We start from the raw sequence: 20,472 nt of genomic DNA on the forward strand, positions 1-20,472 counted from the left end.
CTCGGTATGAAATGTCTCAAAGTGCATGGTACCTGGCTGACGACATACCTCAGCAGTGAAAGGCTTCCACAAAAGAAGTGTATTGATATAGATAACGAGATCCAAGTTGGAGTCCAACTTATAGAATAAGAGAGCTAAGATCCACTCCAGGTTCACACCACATGCCAATCGCCTTCGACGACATCTCCGCTACCAACTACATTGGTGCCCCTAAGTAGACATGTGAATTCCTTTGAAAAGCCACTCAGAGGTCGGATGTGGCTATCCTTACTTCTTCTCGAAAACGACGAAGAGGACAACGTAGCCCTGAATGGTGATGTAGTTGCGGGCAGCAGGGCCGACGAGGCCGTTGTATTGGTGAGTGGTGACGTCGATCAGCTGGGGGTTTGCGCCCTCCTCAGTGGGAAGTTTTTTCCACTTGAAAGTCCAGGAAATGCTTCCCTCATGGACCGTCGAATGGATCAACTCGAGGAATTCGGGGTTGTAGGACGGCTCGATGTTGACACGATTGGGCGGCTCGACTTTGGGAATGTTCGCAGTGATGCGCAGGGGCTGGTCGGCAGGGAGGAACCGCCTGATAGGAGGCAAGACGTCTTGGTAGGTGGTACCCTCCTCGCCGCCGTTGTCCCCACGGATGACGGGGCCAGGCCCGAGGCCGGTGTATTTGATCTCGACGCTGAATTTGCCGCTGGCGGTCTCGATCAGGACGGTTTTGTTGTTGAAGTGCGGCAGGGGCAGGTTGATGTGCACCGAGTGCTTGATATCGAAGGATTTCTCGCCCTTCTGGGGGGGAAACCCACCAGCGAAGGCTCGGATGGAGAAGGTGAGGCCAGTGTTGAGGACGGACTCCTGCTTGAAGAAAGGGGTCAAGAAAACCTTGGGAATCTCGCCCTTGGCCGCGAGAACGAGCTCGCGAGTGTTGGAGTTGTAGACGATGGAGATGTCGGACTCCTTGACGGGAATGAGAGAGGCCATAGTGTCAGATGAGGTTGATGTCAACGAAAGTGAAGGTTCTTGGGGGCTTTGAGCAGGTTTACGGAAAGGTAAGCTTGTGATTGAGTCGATGAGGGTCATGGTAGAGCTTTTGATGGGATACAAGTCTGCTTCTTATACGATATGGAGGGAGAATATCAGAGAGAGCCTGTCTTCAGAATAAGTACGAGCGAGAAGAAGCTATCGATGGCCTCTCGAGCTGACAAACCACAGGCACCAATGTCGCTGGATTCGTCAAGACTCACCTCAATGGCGCTTCAGTCAGAGAATGCGAATGACACGACGCCCAAACATTGCAATCCGGCGAGGGAGGTGTGCTCGACTGGTATTTCAGCCAGCCACATTTTGAATGTTTCGATCCCAGGAATGGGTCCGTGATCATGCATTCGCCATCTTCCCGTGGTTGAAATTGAGGATCGCCTCATACAATATTCTGGACAGCAAATCGAACCAAATGGGTAGCATAGAGCGCCTTCTATTTCACCAGACCCGCTTCAAGGCAGAACTTGTAATCTAGACTGCAACCACTAGCTTGCATTCGTGCAGTAGGCTTTCTTCCAAGCACGTGTTTCCCGTTTGCACGCGGGGAGAAACCACACACGCGGCCCGTCTCCAGCTCCCGCCTCTAGTCCCTGTTCCCGAACGTTCTAACCCTACGAGGTCGCGCAATTGCGACGAATGAAGATGCGTTGAGAAACCCGTGGCTCCGAACCAGATTATCGTGTCATTCTGTGGAATGGGGGTTAATTGGAGGGTTCAAGACATCAACCACGGGTACGCCTCGACTAGAGCATAGAGTGTTCAGTGTTGGAATCCTATCCGCAACGGGACTTCCCGCAGATCCGACACATTTCACACGCTGACGACAAAACGCAAGGCAAAAGTCTTGATGCCATGACGACTTCGTGGCTGAAATGGCATTTTCATCGAAGCAGGCAAGCAGGCGACGAGCAAGTGTGAGAAATGATGTGCAACTTTGCTGGAATGAGAGAGGCAAAGACCCTGACCTCTTTACGCCAAGCTTCTCGCCATGCATTCTTCAAACTGCTAAGCTACAAGAATGCTGGATTGACGGACGCCCGTTTCAAGAAGATGCAATCGCCGCGGCTTCTGTCGTCAGCACCCGAAGGCAGAAGCGAGACCTGGTAAACTGACAACGAGCGGCCTGGCCCATGTGGTTACCGGCTGCCGCCTGCAGAGCCTGAGACATTGTCTGTTCTAGCGTTCCCGTGCCTCCAGCCGTGCCGCATTCGTCCAGGGAGCCCTAATGTTCGTGTTCCAAACTGGAACATGTGGCTGAGCTATTCAATTATCCGTATGTCTATTATCGTACAATGAATGAATTTAAAATGCCTTGGCGAGGAGCACTGCAAAGGAGAACCCGAGGATAGCCGCCTTGAACATTTGGCCCGTTCTTGGGAACTCGAATCCTTCCACAAGTATAGGATGACCTGGGGGCTGAGTTAACCAATGAGAGCGCATTATACTCGGGCATCCATTCAGACCGCGAAGGCCATTAAAGACATCAAACATATGGGCCGTCTCTGAACATCTTGGATTCTATCTTCACTGTAGTCCTAACCATCTTTGAGACAATTCGGGCAAGCATATGACGAACGGAGTTTCATCGGTCCATGATACCTTGATTCTGGGCATTGATCCACGCAAAGAAACCAAATATGTCGGAGGCATGGACACCTCGCTGGCCGTTGGATCGTCTTGTCTCACGGGCTGGTGAACTATCCCGTGCGCCGACTGCGTTTCCCGCCGTCTGCGTCTTTCAGGCTTGAGACGACTCGTGCACGTATCCGTATTGAAGATTTCGTGCGATCGGGATGAAATTTGCCAGGCAAACATGGTTGCGAGAGGGGGGATTTGTCCGAAGTACTCGACCCCCTAGCCAGGCTGTCCGTTCGGCAGATTTGTCGATCAAGGAAACCTTAACCGTGCCGCAATCTGGAAGCGGTCCCCGCAGGGCAGAGAAAACTCAATCTGAATAGTAGCAGGCTAGAAGACTGTCATGACTACTTCATAGTATGCTCGTTCATGATTGAGGTGGCAATATTCGAGAGTGGGAGCGATGGAACGATGAGCCTCGGTTCAGGCGGAGCACTTCAGGTCAACTCCGGTCGGAAATCCAATGCGTGCTTTCAAGGCGAAAATAGCTCGATTGAGCATCTAATCTTGGTAAGAAGAATCTATTGCAGATGGGTTTTGTCCGATGACAGGTGGGCTCCCGATGGTGATCGACGGTGGGCAGAGAGCTTAGCCTTGACATGGTGAGCGAAAATGTCCATCAAAGCCCATCCCAAAAGAAGGAAATGACCAGGGAATATTCGGAAACTTATCCGGCACGCCAATCACACCCGGACCAACCGCTTATTAAGCGGGTGTAACGGTCCTAGTTTTTGGATGGAGTTCCTCCGCCTACCACGAACAGGCTCGGCATCGTGAATGAACCTCTAAGACAACAACGATCGGCGGCCCGGTCGTCCCGCTAAAAGGCACCACACTCACCGATGGGATTGGCTCAAGACCAGGCAAGCATCCATCCTCGAGCCTGTGAGTTTGAGGCTCGCTGCGGCTTGGCGGAGGGGGGATCCCGTGTGGAGGCCCGATGGGCGCTAGGGGAGCTAACGCGTGTCGGCCTTGAGCATTGTGAATCGCGTGGAAAGGGTTACAAACGTCATGCATGAGATTTTTCGTATTCCTGCGTGAACCTATGGACAAATGGTTGCCCTCGGATTACGTTCAGTCATGGGGCTGGCGGTAAGAGTTGCCGAAGGACGGAGCACACCCATCAGATTGTCAAGGCCGCTGTCAGTGCAACTCCTGAGGGTGTGTACGCTGGCTGGAGTGTTCACCGCAACACGATCCGAACTACAATTGTCATTGTCGATCGGATCCCTCTCCGCGCTACCGGTAACAGAGTCTTGACGAAAGCTGTGCCTGTTACCCAAGACTAAGACATCTGAGGATGAGCTTGTCACGAGAGCCGGCAAGGGTTTGACATGACTTTTAGTATGTACACTGGTGGTCTCTTTCCAAATGGACGCTATATGGGTATGCGGTAAATTCTCGCACATGTATCCAGAATCTGTAGACCTGTGGGCTTGTGTGACCTACAGCCCCGTCATCCCCGCAACCCCAACCATGTCGTGACCCTGCCTTCGCTCTCGGGCCAAGGGTCCACGCACGTTTACGGGGTGATGCTAAGCATCCGACCGAAGGTGGACGGCAAGAGAAGCTGTCCGTAGAATCCATGCTCCTGGGCAAGGGTAGTATCGAAAGCAGAGCCCGAGGGCCTTAGGCGGTGATAACATTTTCTGTCGAAACATACATAAGTCCATTCCCGTAAACATCCCCAGACGAGTAAATGGTTAAGTTGTCATTCAGAGTTCCTCATCCTCTAACAGCCCTACCAAACAACGACTCTCCCCTGATGGACACAACCGACACTATTCGCTCTCCCTTGGGAGACGCGAAACTCACTCTCGATGGATCCGCGAAGCCCTTGTCATACTTTTTGACCACCATCCTGGTCATCATCTTTGCGTACTCTATGCAGGGTTCCAAGATGAACACGCCCTCAATCAACCCCAAGGGAAAGTTTGAGCTCACCGACAGCCGACCCAAGCAGCGCTACCTGGCCGGCGCCAGGGAGATGATGTACTCATGGTTCAAGACCAACCCCAACAAGCCGGTCCGATTGGTCAGCGACATGGGCGAGACCATCGTGTTGCCTCCCTCTATGGCCAACGAAATTCGAAATCATGCTCACCTGAGCTTCACCCAATTCGCTGCGGAGGTAAGCCTCCCTGAATGCTCCTCGTGCCGGTACGGGTGCTGACCTCAACAGTTCTTTCAGACCAAGACCCCAGGCTTTGACGCCTTCCGCGAGGGAACTCGTGACAGCATCACATTGATAGTCATCAATAAGGACCTGACCAAGGCACTTGGTAAGCCTTTCCAACCGACGATCAGTATGATCGATACTGACAAGTCTCGAATAGCAAAGGTCACTGAGCCCCTCGCCGACGAAACCTCGCTGGCTCTAAAAGATATCTTCACCGACAGCAAGGGTATGCTTTTTGTTTATTTAGACGAAAGATAGCAACATGACTGACACCAAGTAGAATGGCATGCGATTCCCATGCGCCCCACGATCCTTCACTTCATCGCCCGAATCTCGTCTCGCGTCTTCTTGGGAACAGAGCTGTGCAGAAACGAAGACTGGCTTACTATCACGAAAGAGTATACCATGAACGGATTCTCTGCAGCTGACCGTCTCCGCGAATGGCCTCGATTCATGCGTCCCATCGTTCACTGGTTCATGCCCGGCTGCCAAAAAGCTCGCTCTCAAATCGCTGAGGCCGCAAACATTATCAAGCCCGTTATCGAGAAGCGTCGCGCACTTAAGGCCGCCGCTATCGCGGATGGCCGCACGCCGCCAGAGTTTAATGATGCAATCGATTGGTTCGAAGCGGCTTCGAAGGGCAAACACTACGATCCGGCTATTTCCCAGTTGTTTTTCTCGACAGTGGCTATCCACACTACCACTGACCTCTTGGGCCAGGTCCTTGTCGACATTGCCCGCAACCCTGAAATCATCGAGCCGCTGAGGAATGAGATCATTGATGTGCTGAGCACGGGTGGGTGGAAGAAGACTTCTCTGTACAGCATGAAGCTCCTTGACAGTGTTGTCAAGGAAAGCCAGCGCATGAAACCTTTGCAGCTTGGTACGCTAATACCCTAAAAGCCCACACATAGAGACACCATCAGCTAATCAGTCATGACCAACACAGCTAGCATGCAGCGCGTCGCTGTCGGCGTTGTGACTCTCTCCGACGGCACATTTATCCCCAAAGGCACCTCCGTCTCAGTCTCCTCACACGCACTCTTCGATGCGAACGTCTACGAAAACCCCGAGAAGTGGGATGGCTACCGCTTCCTCCGTATGCGTGAGCAGCCTGGCAAGGAGAACGTATCACAGCTCGTATCCACAGCCCCGGAGCACCTCGGCTTCGGTCACGGAAAGCATGCTTGCCCCGGGCGATTCTTCGCTGCCAACGAGATCAAAATCGCGCTGGTCCACATCTTGCTGCAGTATGAGTGGAGACTACCTGCCGGTGCCAATACTTCGGTCGTTGACTTTGGCATCAACCCGGTCCTGAACCCGATGCTGGAGCTGGAGATCAGAAGACGCGAGGAGGAGGTTGACATGAAGTTCTGAATGCACGCAAGATAGAGCAACTTCCATGGATAGAGCGCTGCAGTGTAGAGTCTGACATAGAATTAAGCTGTATTGGCGAGGTTTTATCTTGCAAGAAACTCGGAGATCATTTCGTGGAATTATTGTCAACGTTATTTCTCCGGTGCTAGACAATTCTTATGGGGAGGCAGTGTCGATCGGGACCGACCGACCGGTTGTGGCGGACAAGGTTTTCCGAACGAAGACGATTTTCGTGAATTGCCATTGGCCAAAACAAGAACAACCCCAAGAAGCGTTCATCAATGATTAATATACGCCGCCATTGGTTAAGTTTTGAATAGCTCATTGGATGTGTCGTCATCGGAGGCGTTGTGCGACCGTTCTTCGAATGCGGGGTTGAGGGGTGAAGTCAATATCGGCTATATAACAATCGGCTGCATGGCCTTCTTAAGTCAAATTAGACGACCGCATTGTAGGACGCGTATTTGCTTTTGCTTCATTGGATTTGAGACAGCTCGATATTGACGACCGTCAACATGGCTCAGAATTTACCTTTCAAAGTAAGACCGAGGCTTACCGGATGCTCAGGTTGCGCTGACATGAGTGTTCAAGCTATCAAACCCAGATCTGCTCAAGACAGATGCATACGTCAACGGCACCTGGACGAAGGCATCATCAGGGAAAACATTCGATATCGAAGATCCGGGGACAGGCAAAGTCTTCGCCTCCAGCCCCGATTTCAATAAGTCCGACATCGATACAGTGGTGAAGTCATCGCACGAGGCCTTTCAGAAATACCGCTACGAAAACCCGCGATCAAGAGCGAAGAAGCTCTTGGAGTGGGACCGTCTGATTCGGGAAAACCGCGATGACATCGCTACGGTATTAACCCACGAGTCCGGAAAGCCTCTAGCGGAGGCCCAGGGAGAACTTGACTATGCGCTGGGCTTCACCTGGTGGTTCGCTGGGGAGGCTGAACGCATTCGTGGGAATATCTCAACTCCTTCCGCGCCTAACAGGAGGGTCTTGGTTGTGAAGCAGCCGATTGGTGTGACGGTCGCGTTGGTTCCATGGAATTTCCCCATTGCGTGAGTAGATCCTTCGGAATAGTTCAAGACGTGCGCTTACAAGAGGTGTCAGCATGATTCTACGCAAAGCCGGAGCTGCCTTCGCTGCTGGATGCACCATGATCGCCAAGCCATCTCCAGAGACGCCGCTGACCTGTCTGATCCTCGCGAACCTAGCGACACAAGCCGGTTTCGGTCCTGGTGTATTCAATGTCATCACAACATCGCTCGAAAACACGCCCGAAGTTGCCGAAGCACTATGCAAACACCCTCTGACCAAGAAAGTATCGTTCACTGGCTCTACCGCCATCGGGAGTCTCATCGCCAAGCATTGCTCCGAGGGCCTCAAGAAAGTCACCCTCGAGCTTGGAGGAAACTGCCCATTTATTATCTTTGACGACTGCAACCAGGAACAAGCCCTGGAAGCATTGCTTGCGCTGAAGTGGAGACATGCAGGGCAGGCATGCATTACGGCGAACAGAGTCTACGTACAAGCCAAGATATACGAGGAGTTTTTGGACAAGCTGGTGGAGCGTACCAAGACCATCAAGATGGGCCACGGAGCAAAAGACGGTACGACGATGGGGCCTCTGACGACACCCAGGGCTATTCCAAAGGCCCAAGCTCACGTCAAGGATGCCGTCGAGGCCGGCGCCAAGGTGGTTCTGGGCGGCAAAGCGGGCACCGAGGTGGGCCTTGAGGCCGGCTACTTTCACGAGCCTACCATACTGCGCGACATGAAGCAGTCGATGCTGATCAGCCGAGAAGAGACTTTTGCGCCGGTCCTTGGAGTTTACAGCTTCGATACTGAGGAAGAGGTGGTGAAGTGGGCGAACGACACGAGCATGGGCCTCGCCAGTTACTTCTTCACCAAGAACATGGACCGGACCTGGCGCCTCATGGAGAACCTCGACGCGGGCATGATCGGGATGAACACAGGCAACTCGTCGGCAGCCGAGTCTCCGTTCGGTGGAATGAAGTTGTCGGGATACGGAAAAGAGTCCGGAAAGGATGTCGCAATCGAGGAGTATCTCGTCTCGAAGACGGTGACAATGACTTTGGAGGACCACTACTAAACCTATCTGGATATTGAAAGTTGTTGGATTGATGCCTGAGTTCATCTAATGCCTATGATATGTCCGTTCGGAATAGATACAACCGGAATGATAATATTACGCGACTTCGAGATATTATGCCGCCGCCACTCTCCCCTCAATTATTATGCCTTCTTTGTAGCCGCTCCACATTGGGATTCCGCACCATGAATTATTGTAAACCCGGTAGGAGCGACGAAGGTGCCGCACCGTCCGTTGTCGCACACGCCTTGTTGGGCACCCAGCCCGCAGACACGACCGTTCGCAGCAAGTTGTTGCGCTGATGGCTGATTTCGTTTGTTGTAGTCGGCGAACTCTTTGGGGAGTAGCGTTAGAGGGAGCGCTTCCGCCTTCATTGGTGCTGCGGGTTTCTTAGCTTTTCGAGGACGCAAGACTTAGATGGTAGAGGCCATACCTGCGACAACGGCCTCCGCTGCAAGCGTGGCAACACAGGCAAGATAGGAAAGACGCATGCCTTGGGTTTGAGTTGGAGTGATGCGCTTCTTTGACTCTGTGAATTACGGCGTTCGGGCGTGACAGACTGTTGGAGATGATGGTCGAAGACAGTATTTGGTGTCGGAGTCAACTTTCCAAAGCAAAAGCAGTTATTCGCCCAAGCTTTGACAGAACGCCGTGAAATGCATCAGCTAAGCAACAACCAGTCTGGGGAAAATCTGGGGGCGTGGGCGACCAAAGAGGCTCGGTACTTGATACTCATTTTTTGTTCGGAACAGTCAAGCCGTGAGACGTTGACAACCGTGTGTCTCGGATCGATGTCACTTCTGAGCCGTCGATCATGCATCGTGTGAATACCTGGTCCTGGTCTATCATCCGACAAAAATTATGCGAGTTGAGACGAGGATAACCCAGGGCAGGGGTCTAGCGAACGTGCCGGCGGAACTGGGTTCACGTCGGCATTCATGAAGGTAAGCGAGAGATGATAGTACCATTGATATCGTAGACAGGCTATTGAAAGTAAAGAAAAGTCCCGCAATTGAGCCGCATCTCCCGTCCAGAAGCAATTCGGCGTTGTACGACTTCACATCGGACTGTGTGGCCCCAATCGAGTCCGGATCGCGGCGACGTCATGTCTCAAACACCGTCCAAAGTCGTGGGTTTACCAGGAACGATTATTTGGAAAACCAAGCAACCTTCCTGCAATGTGGAACACTTGCATCGCACGGAGAGACTGTTATGCTATTCTACCGTTTGAAGCTTTGCAATATTTCCATCATAGCCACGAGAGGGATTTATCTAAATCGTCCATTGTCTCTCGTTTTTTATTACAACCGATTGCAGCCCTCTTTGCCGCGCTTAAAATGCAACAGAAACCTTGCGAAATTCTAGTTGGCTAGGAGGGATCATAGGCGACATGAATGAAAACCTTGGGAACACCAAGGCATTGCATGGCAAGGCATCACTGGATAACATCGTCTTCCGCTGAAGGAATTCCCAGACAAGCACACTCAATGGGCGCTGTGGCTGTTGCTTATGTACAGCCACCGATGGACTCTGTGGCTGTTGCCTGCAGCCACCGTGCCACACTTGGTTCGACGCGCTCGGGCCTTGAAAGCAGCGGCTCGCCAATTGAATTTACTCTTCGCTGCTTATCCTGTCTTCCAACCTGGTAAGAAACCATCGCAAAAATGCCTCTTCCCCCAGAGATCATCGACCAAGTAGGCACCAGCTCCCGGCTCAATGAAGATGAGAAGCTGCTGACTGACATAGATCGTCGACCAATATGTCTCAGTAGCCAGAGTCCAGACCTTTCATGAGGTCCGTGACCTCGATGAGTGGGTTAACTTCACCGGCGGCCGGGACTCCACAGCGGTATTCTACGGTGGGGAGAACGAGCCTTACGAATCGACCTTCTTTCGTACGGATCTAGACTTTCAGACCTTGTCGACTTTGCGCCTTGTATCCCGCCAGTGGAATCGCTCTGCCAACAGGCTCTTTCGGAGGCATCTTTGGTGGAACATTCGCCTCGATGACCCCGACCTGATCAAACGCGTTGCAACCTGTTGTGGCGATCAAAATGCTAGTCTGAGCAGTTGCGTAAGAAGTCTGAGCCTCGAGGACATGCACGACTTGAATTCATTCTCGCGGCTCTACTCCTTTGATTGGCAAGAGTAAGGCGGTCATCCTCTACACTAAGCTTATTTAAACCGAGTTTGATACAGTTGCATGGAGACCATAGCTGACCCGAGAGAATATCTGTAGGTTTGTAGGCCAGAATGTGGACCCGAACTACATCGTCCTAAGCTCTAGCTATGTTGATTCCCCCAGCTCTTATGGCAAACGGGGATTGCGAGCAGACCCGCAGTTGCATTATGACAAAACGGAAGAACATACCGTGATCCGGCGTCTTTTCGACTCACTTCATTGCATCGAGAAATTCACTGCAAGGGTTATGGGCGCTTATAGTCGAAAGAACTTGCGGGCCAATTGCTACGATATGGAGGGAATGAACGACTTCGTCAGGACCATTCAGCATGGACTCAGAGCTACGGCATTCAATCACCTTACGGACCTCAGTCTATCGGTTCCCAGCACATGGTACGTTGGAGAAACCACGACCGTCCTATCTCAAGATGCCCGAAATCAACTGCGGAAACTCCGCTTAGTCATTGTCGATGAAACAGGGCCGGGTGGGAGTGACTGGCAGATGATATCCGATGGCGACAACTACAACGACGGAGACTTCTCGGACATTGCTGGAACTGGTTATGCCCCGAGCAACATTCAAGTTGAGTATCCCAACAGAGAGCATCAGGATGCCCTTTGGACATTCGTTGGGTCATGCCAAAGGCTTGAATCACTGGCCATCATCGCGTCACACTATCTTGGACTTGATCGACTCCGATGGAGCCCACAACCTGGATATAGGGGTCTGGTAGACCTCGCACTTCACCGTATCTGGACGAACGTACAGTCGATCTTGAAGCTTTTGGCAGTCGCACCCGTAAATGAAACCAAGCTGGCACCTGCAGCAAGGCGGGTTTCTCTCGAGGACATCAAGGTGTATGGAGACGGTGGTAACTGGGACAAAGTCTTTGTCTTTCTACGGACACAGTGCCCCGATCTGGAACTTTTTCGCGCCTCCCAGTTGACTTACTTCACCAGCCATGCGCGGCATGAGCATAATAACAGACCGTGGGAGAACTGGAATGATTTATGGACAAATGATGACCAAGATAATCATGACAGACATCATTTACACATGGTGGATAGAAAGCTTATCAACAGGGGTGGTAGTGAGGCATACTGCAGTCACTATCCGGTCTCCACACTTGGTTCAGATTCGGAGTGGGGAGATGATTATGACACAGAGACGGGCTGGATACCAGACAACTAGATTCATACCTAAAGTTGAAGTGCAGTTGAAGAGAGAGTAGAGAAATGATAAAAAATAGCTCTGCCAGAACCAAATTACTTTCTACCTCATGTCTCGCTTCTAACATGGTTTCCGCAGGGTCATCGTTGGAAGACTAGGAGAGAATGCGACTCACGAACATCAGACTTCAAATCAATCTCGAATTTGAAGTATCTGATGCATACGAATTGTCAAAATTGTGAATGGGTTGTACAAGGATTCAATACACGCCGTAGATCGCCCTGCACCACAAGACACACCGTTTTTCGCGTCTGGGAAACTCCGTAACTCAGCCTAGAAACGGTGCTCACTTTCGTAAAAGCGGGAGATTTCACAGGTATGTAGTTCATTGATTCATGTGTCTTGCCGTTTCCGTACTCGCCATTTTCCGACTGAGATCATCTGAGACACAACTGCCGGACCTAGCTACGGCCGTTGAGGACGGTAATTGCTGTCTAGGAAAGAATGGAATCAACTGTAACACATTGCTCGTAACAATATCTGGCGGTGGTATATGTCGAAGAACCGTGTTAAATGTCAAGCTAGTCTTCAGGCTACGTATCAACAGCAATGAAGGCACGTTAAGGCCATAACAGCCCAAACTCCATGCAATCGTCTGCTTGCGGATTCTCTATGTAGCTGATCTCAAAGCCCCGGGCACGATATCCGTTTGTCTTAGATAATGTCTCTCATTGTGATGTCATGGATGCTCCCACCACCTCGGGACAAACGGCATAACACCGCCGTCGGCGCGGTCCGAGTCGTTTGAGCGCAACAGCCACTAGTCTCACTTCCCCGCTCCAAGATTATCCTCGGGGCACTTGTGTGCGGCATGAAAGCTCTCCATAGCCACAAAGTCTGAACCGGCCATAAGGTAAATACATGCCCGACCACCCCGCGGTTTGAGACGCATATTAAGTTTTCCGATGTCTCAACCGCCCCTGGAAAGGCTTTGGTCAGAATGACGCTTCCATGAGATTTACTGTCTCGCTTCCAGAACAAGCGTACCTCGTTTTCTCTTTAGCCTTTCTCTAGAGTCCCACGAGTACGTTTTCGAATACCGCTCATGGGCACGAATTGGATCAGACGTGGGTTCCCATGGCATTTGGATCACATAGCTAGATACTGGATGAGATCTCTGGAACCTGGCTGAAAGCTGTCTCAGCCGCAGTCTTGCCTACGTCCCGAAACACATGAAAAGGCCGCACGATAGCTATCTTAGCAATAGGAATGGATGGCGCAGAGTGAGAGATTCTTGATACTCCTTCCGGTAGAATGGCTTTTCCTTGGCCCTCTTCATGCTTACCTGCCGTAGATCCTGTGTCAGACTTGAAAGGTATGAACGGTAAAGATGGGTAACTTCGGAAAGACATTGATGAGACTATGAATGGTTAGTCTATCATTTTCAAAAGTACGTTACATCATGCCATGCTCGTTCACGATGAATCCAATGAAAATGGGGCATTTGAGTCGGAATAGATTCCGAAGAAGCTAACTCTGTGGAATTATCAATCTAGTCCACTTGCACATCGCTTGTAAGGAAAAGTTAGATGGGAAGAAAAACGTCGCTTGTTGCTTGGAAGTGGTAGAGGGTCCTAGACGACGGGAAAACGCAGTGCAAAGTTGGTCGCAAATATAAAGCCAGGCGCCTTACCCAGAGCTGTGAAGGTATTGTGGCAACAACATCCAAGGCTTTCGGGACCATATTAGACATATCATCATATCCGCCATTTTTTCCTGTCCCTCGAGACCGCTGCACATCATGTCTATTGGAGGCAGCATTCACGAGAGGGTCAGTCGCAATGAGGAAATCACCCGCGGTGACCTGCGGAAGGCCCGCAGCGACCCTTCTTTCCAGATCGACGATGCCCCGGACGGTTACAGCGCACTGGCTTGGGCAGTCATGTTGGGCAACCTCACCAACGTTCGGCTCCTCATCGGCAGCAAGGCAAACACGAGAGCACGATACAAAGACCAATCGCTTCTTCACATGGCTGTCACTGCCAAGGAGAATGCCTTCGAGGTGGTCAAGATCATCCTCAAGGATGAGTCCGTTGACAGAAACGCGCGAGAGGGGCGCAGACCCAATGACACCCCACTCATGACGGCACTGCGAAACCAGGCAGACCCTCGGATCATTGATGCTTTGAAGAAAGCGGGAGCTTCCGAAACTGTCAAGAACAGCAATGGAGAAACGGCCAAGGACATTGCCAACGGCCTCATCAGCCCTGGGATCAGCGCGCCTCTTGAAGATCCCGAGAACCAGGGTTCAATCGAACCTGCGCTGGCCAAGTTCATCATCTCCGCAGTGCTTCTGTTGTTCGCATACTGCAAGCCCTGGAAGACACTCAAGGATGCTCTTGCTGCAGCCTTCAAGCAGATCAATAATGAAATTGGTAAAACCAATCCTGGGGACAAGCCTCAGGTAAGCGCATCTGCACCTTCCAGCTTGCTCTGATGACAGAACTGACGTTTTTGAAGAAGCCAAGGTTGCCAAGTTCCTACCAGGACTGTGTAGACTCAATCAGGAAGATCATCAAAGACATGGGTCTCGACGACACATACCCACCAGACCATCCGTTGATCGACGACATTGCCGACGAAGCATGGGAGAGACAAAAGGATGCAGGCACGAAGACCGAGGATCCGGGCGAGTTCAACGAGAAGCTGCGTTGCGCCTTGTACCAGCCTATTCTTTACTGCGGTAAGCTTTCTTGGCACGAGAGGTAATCTGAGGAGCATTGGCTGATGAAGATCTCACGAACAGATGACAGTGGATCCATGGAGGGAAATCGATGGACTGCCCAGACCGATCTTGTTGACGACATTGGCGTGCTGATGAACTCGTTTGCCCCAGAGAACATGGGTGTGCACATTCGTTTCCTGAACAGGAATGACGGGGGTCTCGACAACGTCCGGGGCAGCGACATCCGCGGCAAGTTCAACTTCAAGCCGAATGGATCCACCAAGCTCGGAACAGGTCTCAACGAAAAGATCCTCAAGCCGTTTGTGTACGATGTCCTCGACAAGGAGGAGGACTTCAAAAGGCCGCCTCTCATCATCACGATCACGGACGGTGAACCCAACGAAGAAGATCAGAGCACATTTGCGAACGGAATTTCTACCTGCAGCCAGAAATGCTCTGCAGCGTACTATTCCCCTGACTGTAAGTATATTCTGATTCTGTTCGTTGCGTGACAGACTACTGACCTTTTTGATAGTTGTCAGATTCCTCGTCAACCAGGTTGGCGACAACGCTAAGGCTGCGCTGTTCCTCGACGGACTCCAGAATATCAGCAAGGAGAAGAAGTACAAGGATCTTCTTCACGTTACCTCTGGTCAGTTTTCCTCTCTATTCGCATGATGACAATGCACTGACTTGTGTCAGATAAACTTGATCAGAAGTATTACGAGCTTCGAAAGAACAAGAAAGAGCTTAACCTCTGGGTACGTAGAGCTTACTCCTCCCGTCCCATCTACCACAAGGCTGGCTGAACTCTTTGATGTGGACCTCTGGACTAACACGTTGTGCACCTCTAGCTCTTTGAGACAATCTTGCCCCCCCTGCCCTGAGTATCGCAGACTTGGACTACGATACACACAGGGCACTAGAGGACATGGTGTCATAGGATAAGATACCTTGATATTATGGTTCAGTCCGGTAGTCTATTTCATATATGCAATTGAAATCCAAATTTTTGATCAACGTTGTGGCAATGCCAATGACAGCGAGTGAGGCCCTATCTGTGTATTTCCTCAGACAGTAACTGGTAAAACCTTTAATGTCATGGAAGTACCTTATGTTTCCATTTCGATATCAAATGGTAGCTTTGCCCTTCTATGACCTGTCTCTAATCTATTCGAGACCTTTACAGCTGCGGAGTAGGTCCTGTAGCAATGCCCTGGCGATTGAAGTAAATCTTCTGTCCCGTTCGTAGACTCTCTTGCAAGCCCGCAGCTATCCTCAGAGACGTGACGGCTGATCTCAGTGGGATAGGCATATCCTTCCCGTCAAGAATTGCGTCCACAAATGCGTTTGCCTCCACCACAAAAGCCGAGATGTACCTGTCATACCATGAAGGCGTCGGCTCAACCTTGACATATCCATCGCTCGCAGCGATCTCCACACGATTCTTCCTTGGGGTCGCGTTAACCGTCAACTTGCCCTCGGTGCCAAATATCTCTGTGACATTGTCGTATCCCACGGCAGAACTCCTTGAATGGTAGAAATGGGCGATCTTGCCATCCCAGTACTCACACAACCCAATGGCATTGTCGGCGTCTCCAGTCTTTTTGAGATCTGGGAAGATGTCGGCTGTACCAGTTGCTGACACAGACTTTGGCACTGAGTCCTCACCAAGGAACATCAGCGACAAGTCGATGTCGTGAATTGCAGTGTCGTAGTAAATTCCTCCGGAGTTGGCAAGATACTGGATGAAGAACGGACTCTGGTCCCCTTTCTCTATGCCGTGGGATCTAAAGACGAATGGCCTTCCAATTGTCCCTTCCTTGATCTTGGAGAGGGCGTCTTGATAACTATCGTCGAAGCGACGGGAGAACGCAACCATTACCTTTGTTTCAGGCTTTGATTCGACACGTCGACACAAGTCTTCAAGCTGCATAGATATTAGCGTTCGTGGTTCATCCGATGCAGACGGTGACAGAATTACCTCTGGGACAGAGTTGCAGATCGGCTTTTCGCACAGAACATGGATGCCTTTCTCAAATGCCGCAATGGTCTGGGGCATGTGAAGCGCTGTGATGGACGAGATGATTACAGCCTCGAGTCCAGGGGTCTGAATCATTTCCTCGAAAGTGCTGTACACCTTGACTCCGTAAGGCTCGAGATTGACAGCAGCCCAATCGAGATCAGCTTTTGCAGGGGAGCAAGCGCAGAGAAGCTTAGCTCGGGGGACTAGTCGCAATAGGTTCATGGCATGACGTTGACCCATGCGACCAATGCCAACGACTCCGACGTTGAGGATCGTGTGTTGGGAGGCCATCGTCGGAGGTCGTCCTTTTGGAAGTTAGGTGAGGGTGGTCAGCTTCTGTTGCAGGAAGGGCGTTTGATGAATGACGTGTGCGAGATACAGCTAGAACGATGAAAGAGCAGAGCAGCCAATGCCTTGCTTACAGAGTGCACGATAAGTCTTTTATGGTCACGACCGAAGTCCCGTTGGGCGTCTGCAATAATCCGCGGGTTTTGTTGCTATTTCAGACGAATGCAGGGAGAACCGGCGAAAATGCTCCCAATTGGTAATACCTTGATTGTCAAATCACCGACCGTCATTGCGGGGGACATCCCGAATACCGACGTCAGCAGGGCCGGGACGGCCAACTCAGTCTACGGAGACTATATAAGATGGGTCTTCGGTCAGTGAATTCCGTAGAACTGGCTGAGTCTTCATCCGCCGAATCATTCTAGAATTTTTGAATACAGCGCATTCCTCTGTCAAGCGATCTCCAACTGGCACAGTCTGACGTTGTTCGTCTCAGCCAATCACATCACAATGTCGGAATTACCAGCGATTCGTTGGGGAATTGTTGGTGAGATCTTCCCCCGCCCCCGCATGGCGCCAAGCTTGCGTTGTTTGACAAACTGACTGACAGGTCACAGCGACGGGGATGATCTCCTCTTGGTTTGTGGAGGATCTTTTGATCTCCCGACCAGATGCGAAGGTCAAGCATATTGTGCAAGCAATTGGTAGCTCCTCTGTCGAGAAGGGAAAAGACTTTGCGAAGCAGTACTGCCCCTCAAGTAACCCCACTATCTACGGGTCGTACAACGAAGTCTACGAGGATTCGAACGTGGATATTCTCTACATCGGAACCCCGCATGCATTTCACAAACAAAACTGTCTGAATGCGATTGCGGCGGGAAAGCCGGTCCTTTGCGAGAAGGCCTTCACCTTGAATGCCCGAGATGCGAAGGAAGTGTTCGCCTTTGCCAAGGAGAAGGGAGTTTACGTTGCTGAAGCAATGTGGCTCCGCCACCGCCCGCTTGTTCAGGACTTGCAGCGTATGTTGCATAAGGAGAAGATCATTGGCGACGTCTTCAGGGTGTACTCCGAGTTCGGTTTGGAGATGGATATCCCCAACCTACCGGACGGATCCAGATACAAGCAGCCTCGCCTCGGTGCTGGCTCACTACTTGATCTTGGCATTTACACCTTGACGTGGGCTATTCTCGGTTTGGATGCAGGAACCCCAGCCACTTCAGAGAAACCCAAGATTCTCGCCGCTCAGACGCATTGGGGCGAGGTTGAGGTGACAACCACCGTGATTCTTCAGTACCCGTCAACGGGAAGGCAAGGCGTAATCACATCGACAACGATGGCGACGGGCAACCCGGACGTCATAGCACGAATTCAAGGAACCAACGGCACTGTTGAAGTCCATGGAACGGTTCCTTCCGACCCAGAGTCTTTCACTGTCTACGAGAAGTTCTGGAGGGACCAGAATGCGGGCATCGTGAAGAGAGATGTTGCAAAGAAGCACGATTACAAGCCAGTTGGGCGTGGTTACTACTGGGAAGCTGATAATGCTGCATTGGATGTTTTGGCTGGAAAGCTGGAAAGCTCGGTCATGCCATGGTCAGAGACTATACGTGTTATGGAAATCATGGACGAAATAAGACGACAAGGAGGAACTGTGTATCCTCAAGACTCTGAGCAATGATAGATTGTCATGTTTGCTAGATTTACTAGAAGTAGAGGTTGCTAAATAAGACTGAATGTAGATCGATTTCGTTTTCAGACTTCTACCCTAACTCGAGGGCTAGTGTCCCTTTGCTCCTCTCAGGTTTTCTGCAAAACGCATGTTCAATAGGGGCTGTGCATTGATACAACGGCTCGATGCGAACTGGAGATAACTGTCAAGCACTAATCCAACTTCTCCAGCGCAAACTCCTCCACCAACAGACTTCCACTCAGATGTTTCTTGGCCCAATTGAAGACACCAAAACGGTACCCCATGAAGAAGTACCACTCGGCGTTGAGAGCGTAGTCTGGCCCAAGCTGTTCAAAGTTTTGCCCATCAACGCTGTACCAGAAAGAAGCATATCGCGGAATGTTGCTAGAGTCTCCCAAGACTGAAGGCGTGATGTCGGCTTTGATCCTTAGCCACAGGTCTGCACCTTCGATCACAGGACCCTCTGCCTTGACGTAGCCGTTGGAGGTGGTCAACCAATCTTGCTCTGAATCCATGCTGATGCCAGCAACATAGACAAGTTGCGCTACCCCATCGGTCTTGTGGATCCCGATGTAAGCGCTGTCTTGTCGAAGTGCCGTGACACCAGCTTGGTCCCCTTCAATCATCCCAGAAATGTCAAGGCGGAAAGTTCCTTGGCTCTTCGGCCCAAGAATTTGTTGCGTGAGAGTGTTTGAGGCTCCGTATAGTCCCTCACAAACCGTCGCTGTGTTTAGAACCAGTCCATCAGGGCCCAAGCTCCATGCGTCGTTATCTGGGTTATGGTTCCACTCCCAACGAGGTCCCAGGGTGTCTCCCTCAAACTTGTCAACATAGGCACCAATTCCTTCGACGGTCTTGGTAGTCTGAACGGGTGCAGGGTAGTTGACGCCCCAGCCACCATCTGCATCCGTAACTACCTGCGGCCAGCCTTCGGCATCCTATTCGATGGGTGCAAGAACTGTGACGCGGCCACCTGGATACACATCGATAAAGGCCATGTACAGCCAGTCACCGTTCTCTGTGGAGACGGGACCTCGTTGGTGGGGAGCTCCGGCTCCTTCGACTGGTGCTTTCATCTGAGCGATGACCTCTCTGATCTCATAGGGACCCCATGGACCGGATGTCGACTTGAGCACATGTTGTTCGTCTCCTGGCTTGGTGATCCAGATATAGTAGGTACCATCAATGTGGTAAAAGCGCGAGCCCTCGATGTATCTGTGAGCATCTTCAGTGTAAACCACCTCCAGTAATCGTCAACGCGTTTACCAGAGATGAGCACTTCGAATATGCTTACCTCGCTCCGAACCTCCGAGAATCCATCAGGTGACAGCTGAGCAACATGGATGTCTACCGCTCCATACGCGATGTACATGGTGTCTTCGGTGTCTATTAGCAGGCCCAGATCATAGTAGCAATTGGGGATCGGTTCGTGATGGGTCCAAGGTCCTTCTGGGTTCGATGCAGTGAAGATGTGAGTTTTGCCCTCTCCCTGTATGCAGCCGTACCAGTAGAAAACGCCGTTGCTCTGGCGATATCCAAGGGAGGATGCCCAGACCCCTTTGACGTATGCTGCGTGATCACTTCCGCTGAGATGAAATTGGGATCCTGGGAGCTCGGGAACGCAATGAGATACAAACTCCCAGTTGACCAAGTCATAGGATCACAGTAAGGGTGCCCCGGGGGAGTAGTGCATCGTCGAGGCGCCATAGTAGTACGTGTCGTTGACTCGGACGACTTCCGGGTCTGCAAGATCCGCCCATAGGATTGGGTTCATGAACGTGTTATCCTACCCCATGGGTTAGCCATAGAGGTTACGCTGTGACCCTCCACATGTTTCCCCGTCAGAGTCATACGGCAGTCAACAAGGTGCGCCTCCAGGTGGCAAACTGCGAAGAATAAAAGTTAGAAGGGAAGAAAGAAGAAAGATCCTGCCCCATGACCAAAGCGAGCCTCGATGCGGCCGAAGCCTAACATCGCGAGAAAGAAGATGATGGAAGTTCTGCACTGCATGCTGAAAGTGATAAATTCTGAAGATTGCTATTG

The 20,472-nt window shown here is 51.3% G+C and overlaps 8 protein-coding genes across 8 annotated transcripts; 5 read left to right on the top strand and 3 right to left on the bottom strand.

Annotated features, from left to right (window-relative positions):
* Positions 1–267: 267 nt before the first annotated feature.
* Positions 268–975, bottom strand: CGCA056_v007408 (uncharacterized protein; the record flags this gene model as incomplete). Its single annotated transcript, XM_037322657.1, has 1 exon — positions 268–975. One exon carries the CDS (start codon positions 973–975, stop codon positions 268–270), a length of 708 nt encoding a protein of 235 aa, XP_037179708.1.
* A 3,394-nt stretch (positions 976–4,369) lies between these two features.
* Positions 4,370–6,226, top strand: TRI1 (Cytochrome P450 monooxygenase TRI1; the record flags this gene model as incomplete). The annotated part of the gene is made up of 5 exons (XM_037322658.1): positions 4,370–4,801; positions 4,853–4,952; positions 5,007–5,075; positions 5,130–5,732; positions 5,799–6,226. The coding sequence occupies 5 exons, from the start codon at positions 4,370–4,372 to the stop codon at positions 6,224–6,226; spliced, it is 1,632 nt and encodes a 543-aa protein (XP_037179709.1).
* A 515-nt stretch (positions 6,227–6,741) lies between these two features.
* Positions 6,742–8,348, top strand: CGCA056_v007410 (putative succinate-semialdehyde dehydrogenase; the record flags this gene model as incomplete). The annotated part of the gene is made up of 3 exons (XM_037322659.1): positions 6,742–6,765; positions 6,818–7,293; positions 7,346–8,348. 3 exons carry the CDS (start codon positions 6,742–6,744, stop codon positions 8,346–8,348), a joined length of 1,503 nt encoding a protein of 500 aa, XP_037179290.1.
* Positions 8,349–10,012: 1,664 nt separating this feature from the next.
* Positions 10,013–11,721, top strand: CGCA056_v007411 (uncharacterized protein; the record flags this gene model as incomplete). The annotated part of the gene is made up of 3 exons (XM_037322660.1): positions 10,013–10,042; positions 10,095–10,495; positions 10,587–11,721. The coding sequence occupies 3 exons, from the start codon at positions 10,013–10,015 to the stop codon at positions 11,719–11,721; spliced, it is 1,566 nt and encodes a 521-aa protein (XP_037179289.1).
* A 1,780-nt stretch (positions 11,722–13,501) lies between these two features.
* Positions 13,502–15,312, top strand: CGCA056_v007412 (uncharacterized protein; the record flags this gene model as incomplete). Its single annotated transcript, XM_037322661.1, has 6 exons — positions 13,502–14,164; positions 14,221–14,443; positions 14,507–14,905; positions 14,961–15,077; positions 15,128–15,186; positions 15,280–15,312. The coding sequence occupies 6 exons, from the start codon at positions 13,502–13,504 to the stop codon at positions 15,310–15,312; spliced, it is 1,494 nt and encodes a 497-aa protein (XP_037179292.1).
* A 296-nt stretch (positions 15,313–15,608) lies between these two features.
* On the bottom strand, positions 15,609–16,742 carry CGCA056_v007413 (scyllo-inositol 2-dehydrogenase; the record flags this gene model as incomplete). The annotated part of the gene is made up of 2 exons (XM_037322662.1): positions 15,609–16,355; positions 16,410–16,742. The coding sequence occupies 2 exons, from the start codon at positions 16,740–16,742 to the stop codon at positions 15,609–15,611; spliced, it is 1,080 nt and encodes a 359-aa protein (XP_037179291.1).
* A 507-nt stretch (positions 16,743–17,249) lies between these two features.
* On the top strand, positions 17,250–18,417 carry CGCA056_v007414 (D-xylose 1-dehydrogenase; the record flags this gene model as incomplete). Its single annotated transcript, XM_037322663.1, has 2 exons — positions 17,250–17,286; positions 17,357–18,417. The coding sequence occupies 2 exons, from the start codon at positions 17,250–17,252 to the stop codon at positions 18,415–18,417; spliced, it is 1,098 nt and encodes a 365-aa protein (XP_037179185.1).
* A 203-nt stretch (positions 18,418–18,620) lies between these two features.
* Positions 18,621–19,801, bottom strand: XYLO-2 (putative beta-xylosidase; the record flags this gene model as incomplete). Its single annotated transcript, XM_037322664.1, has 3 exons — positions 18,621–19,367; positions 19,413–19,670; positions 19,724–19,801. 3 exons carry the CDS (start codon positions 19,799–19,801, stop codon positions 18,621–18,623), a joined length of 1,083 nt encoding a protein of 360 aa, XP_037179184.1.
* Positions 19,802–20,472: the final 671 nt, after the last annotated feature.

This window comes from Colletotrichum aenigma (assembly GCF_013390185.1).
Source record: "Colletotrichum aenigma strain Cg56 chromosome Unknown KSG_Cg56_contig04, whole genome shotgun sequence".
Lineage (NCBI taxonomy): Eukaryota > Fungi > Ascomycota > Sordariomycetes > Glomerellales > Glomerellaceae > Colletotrichum > Colletotrichum aenigma.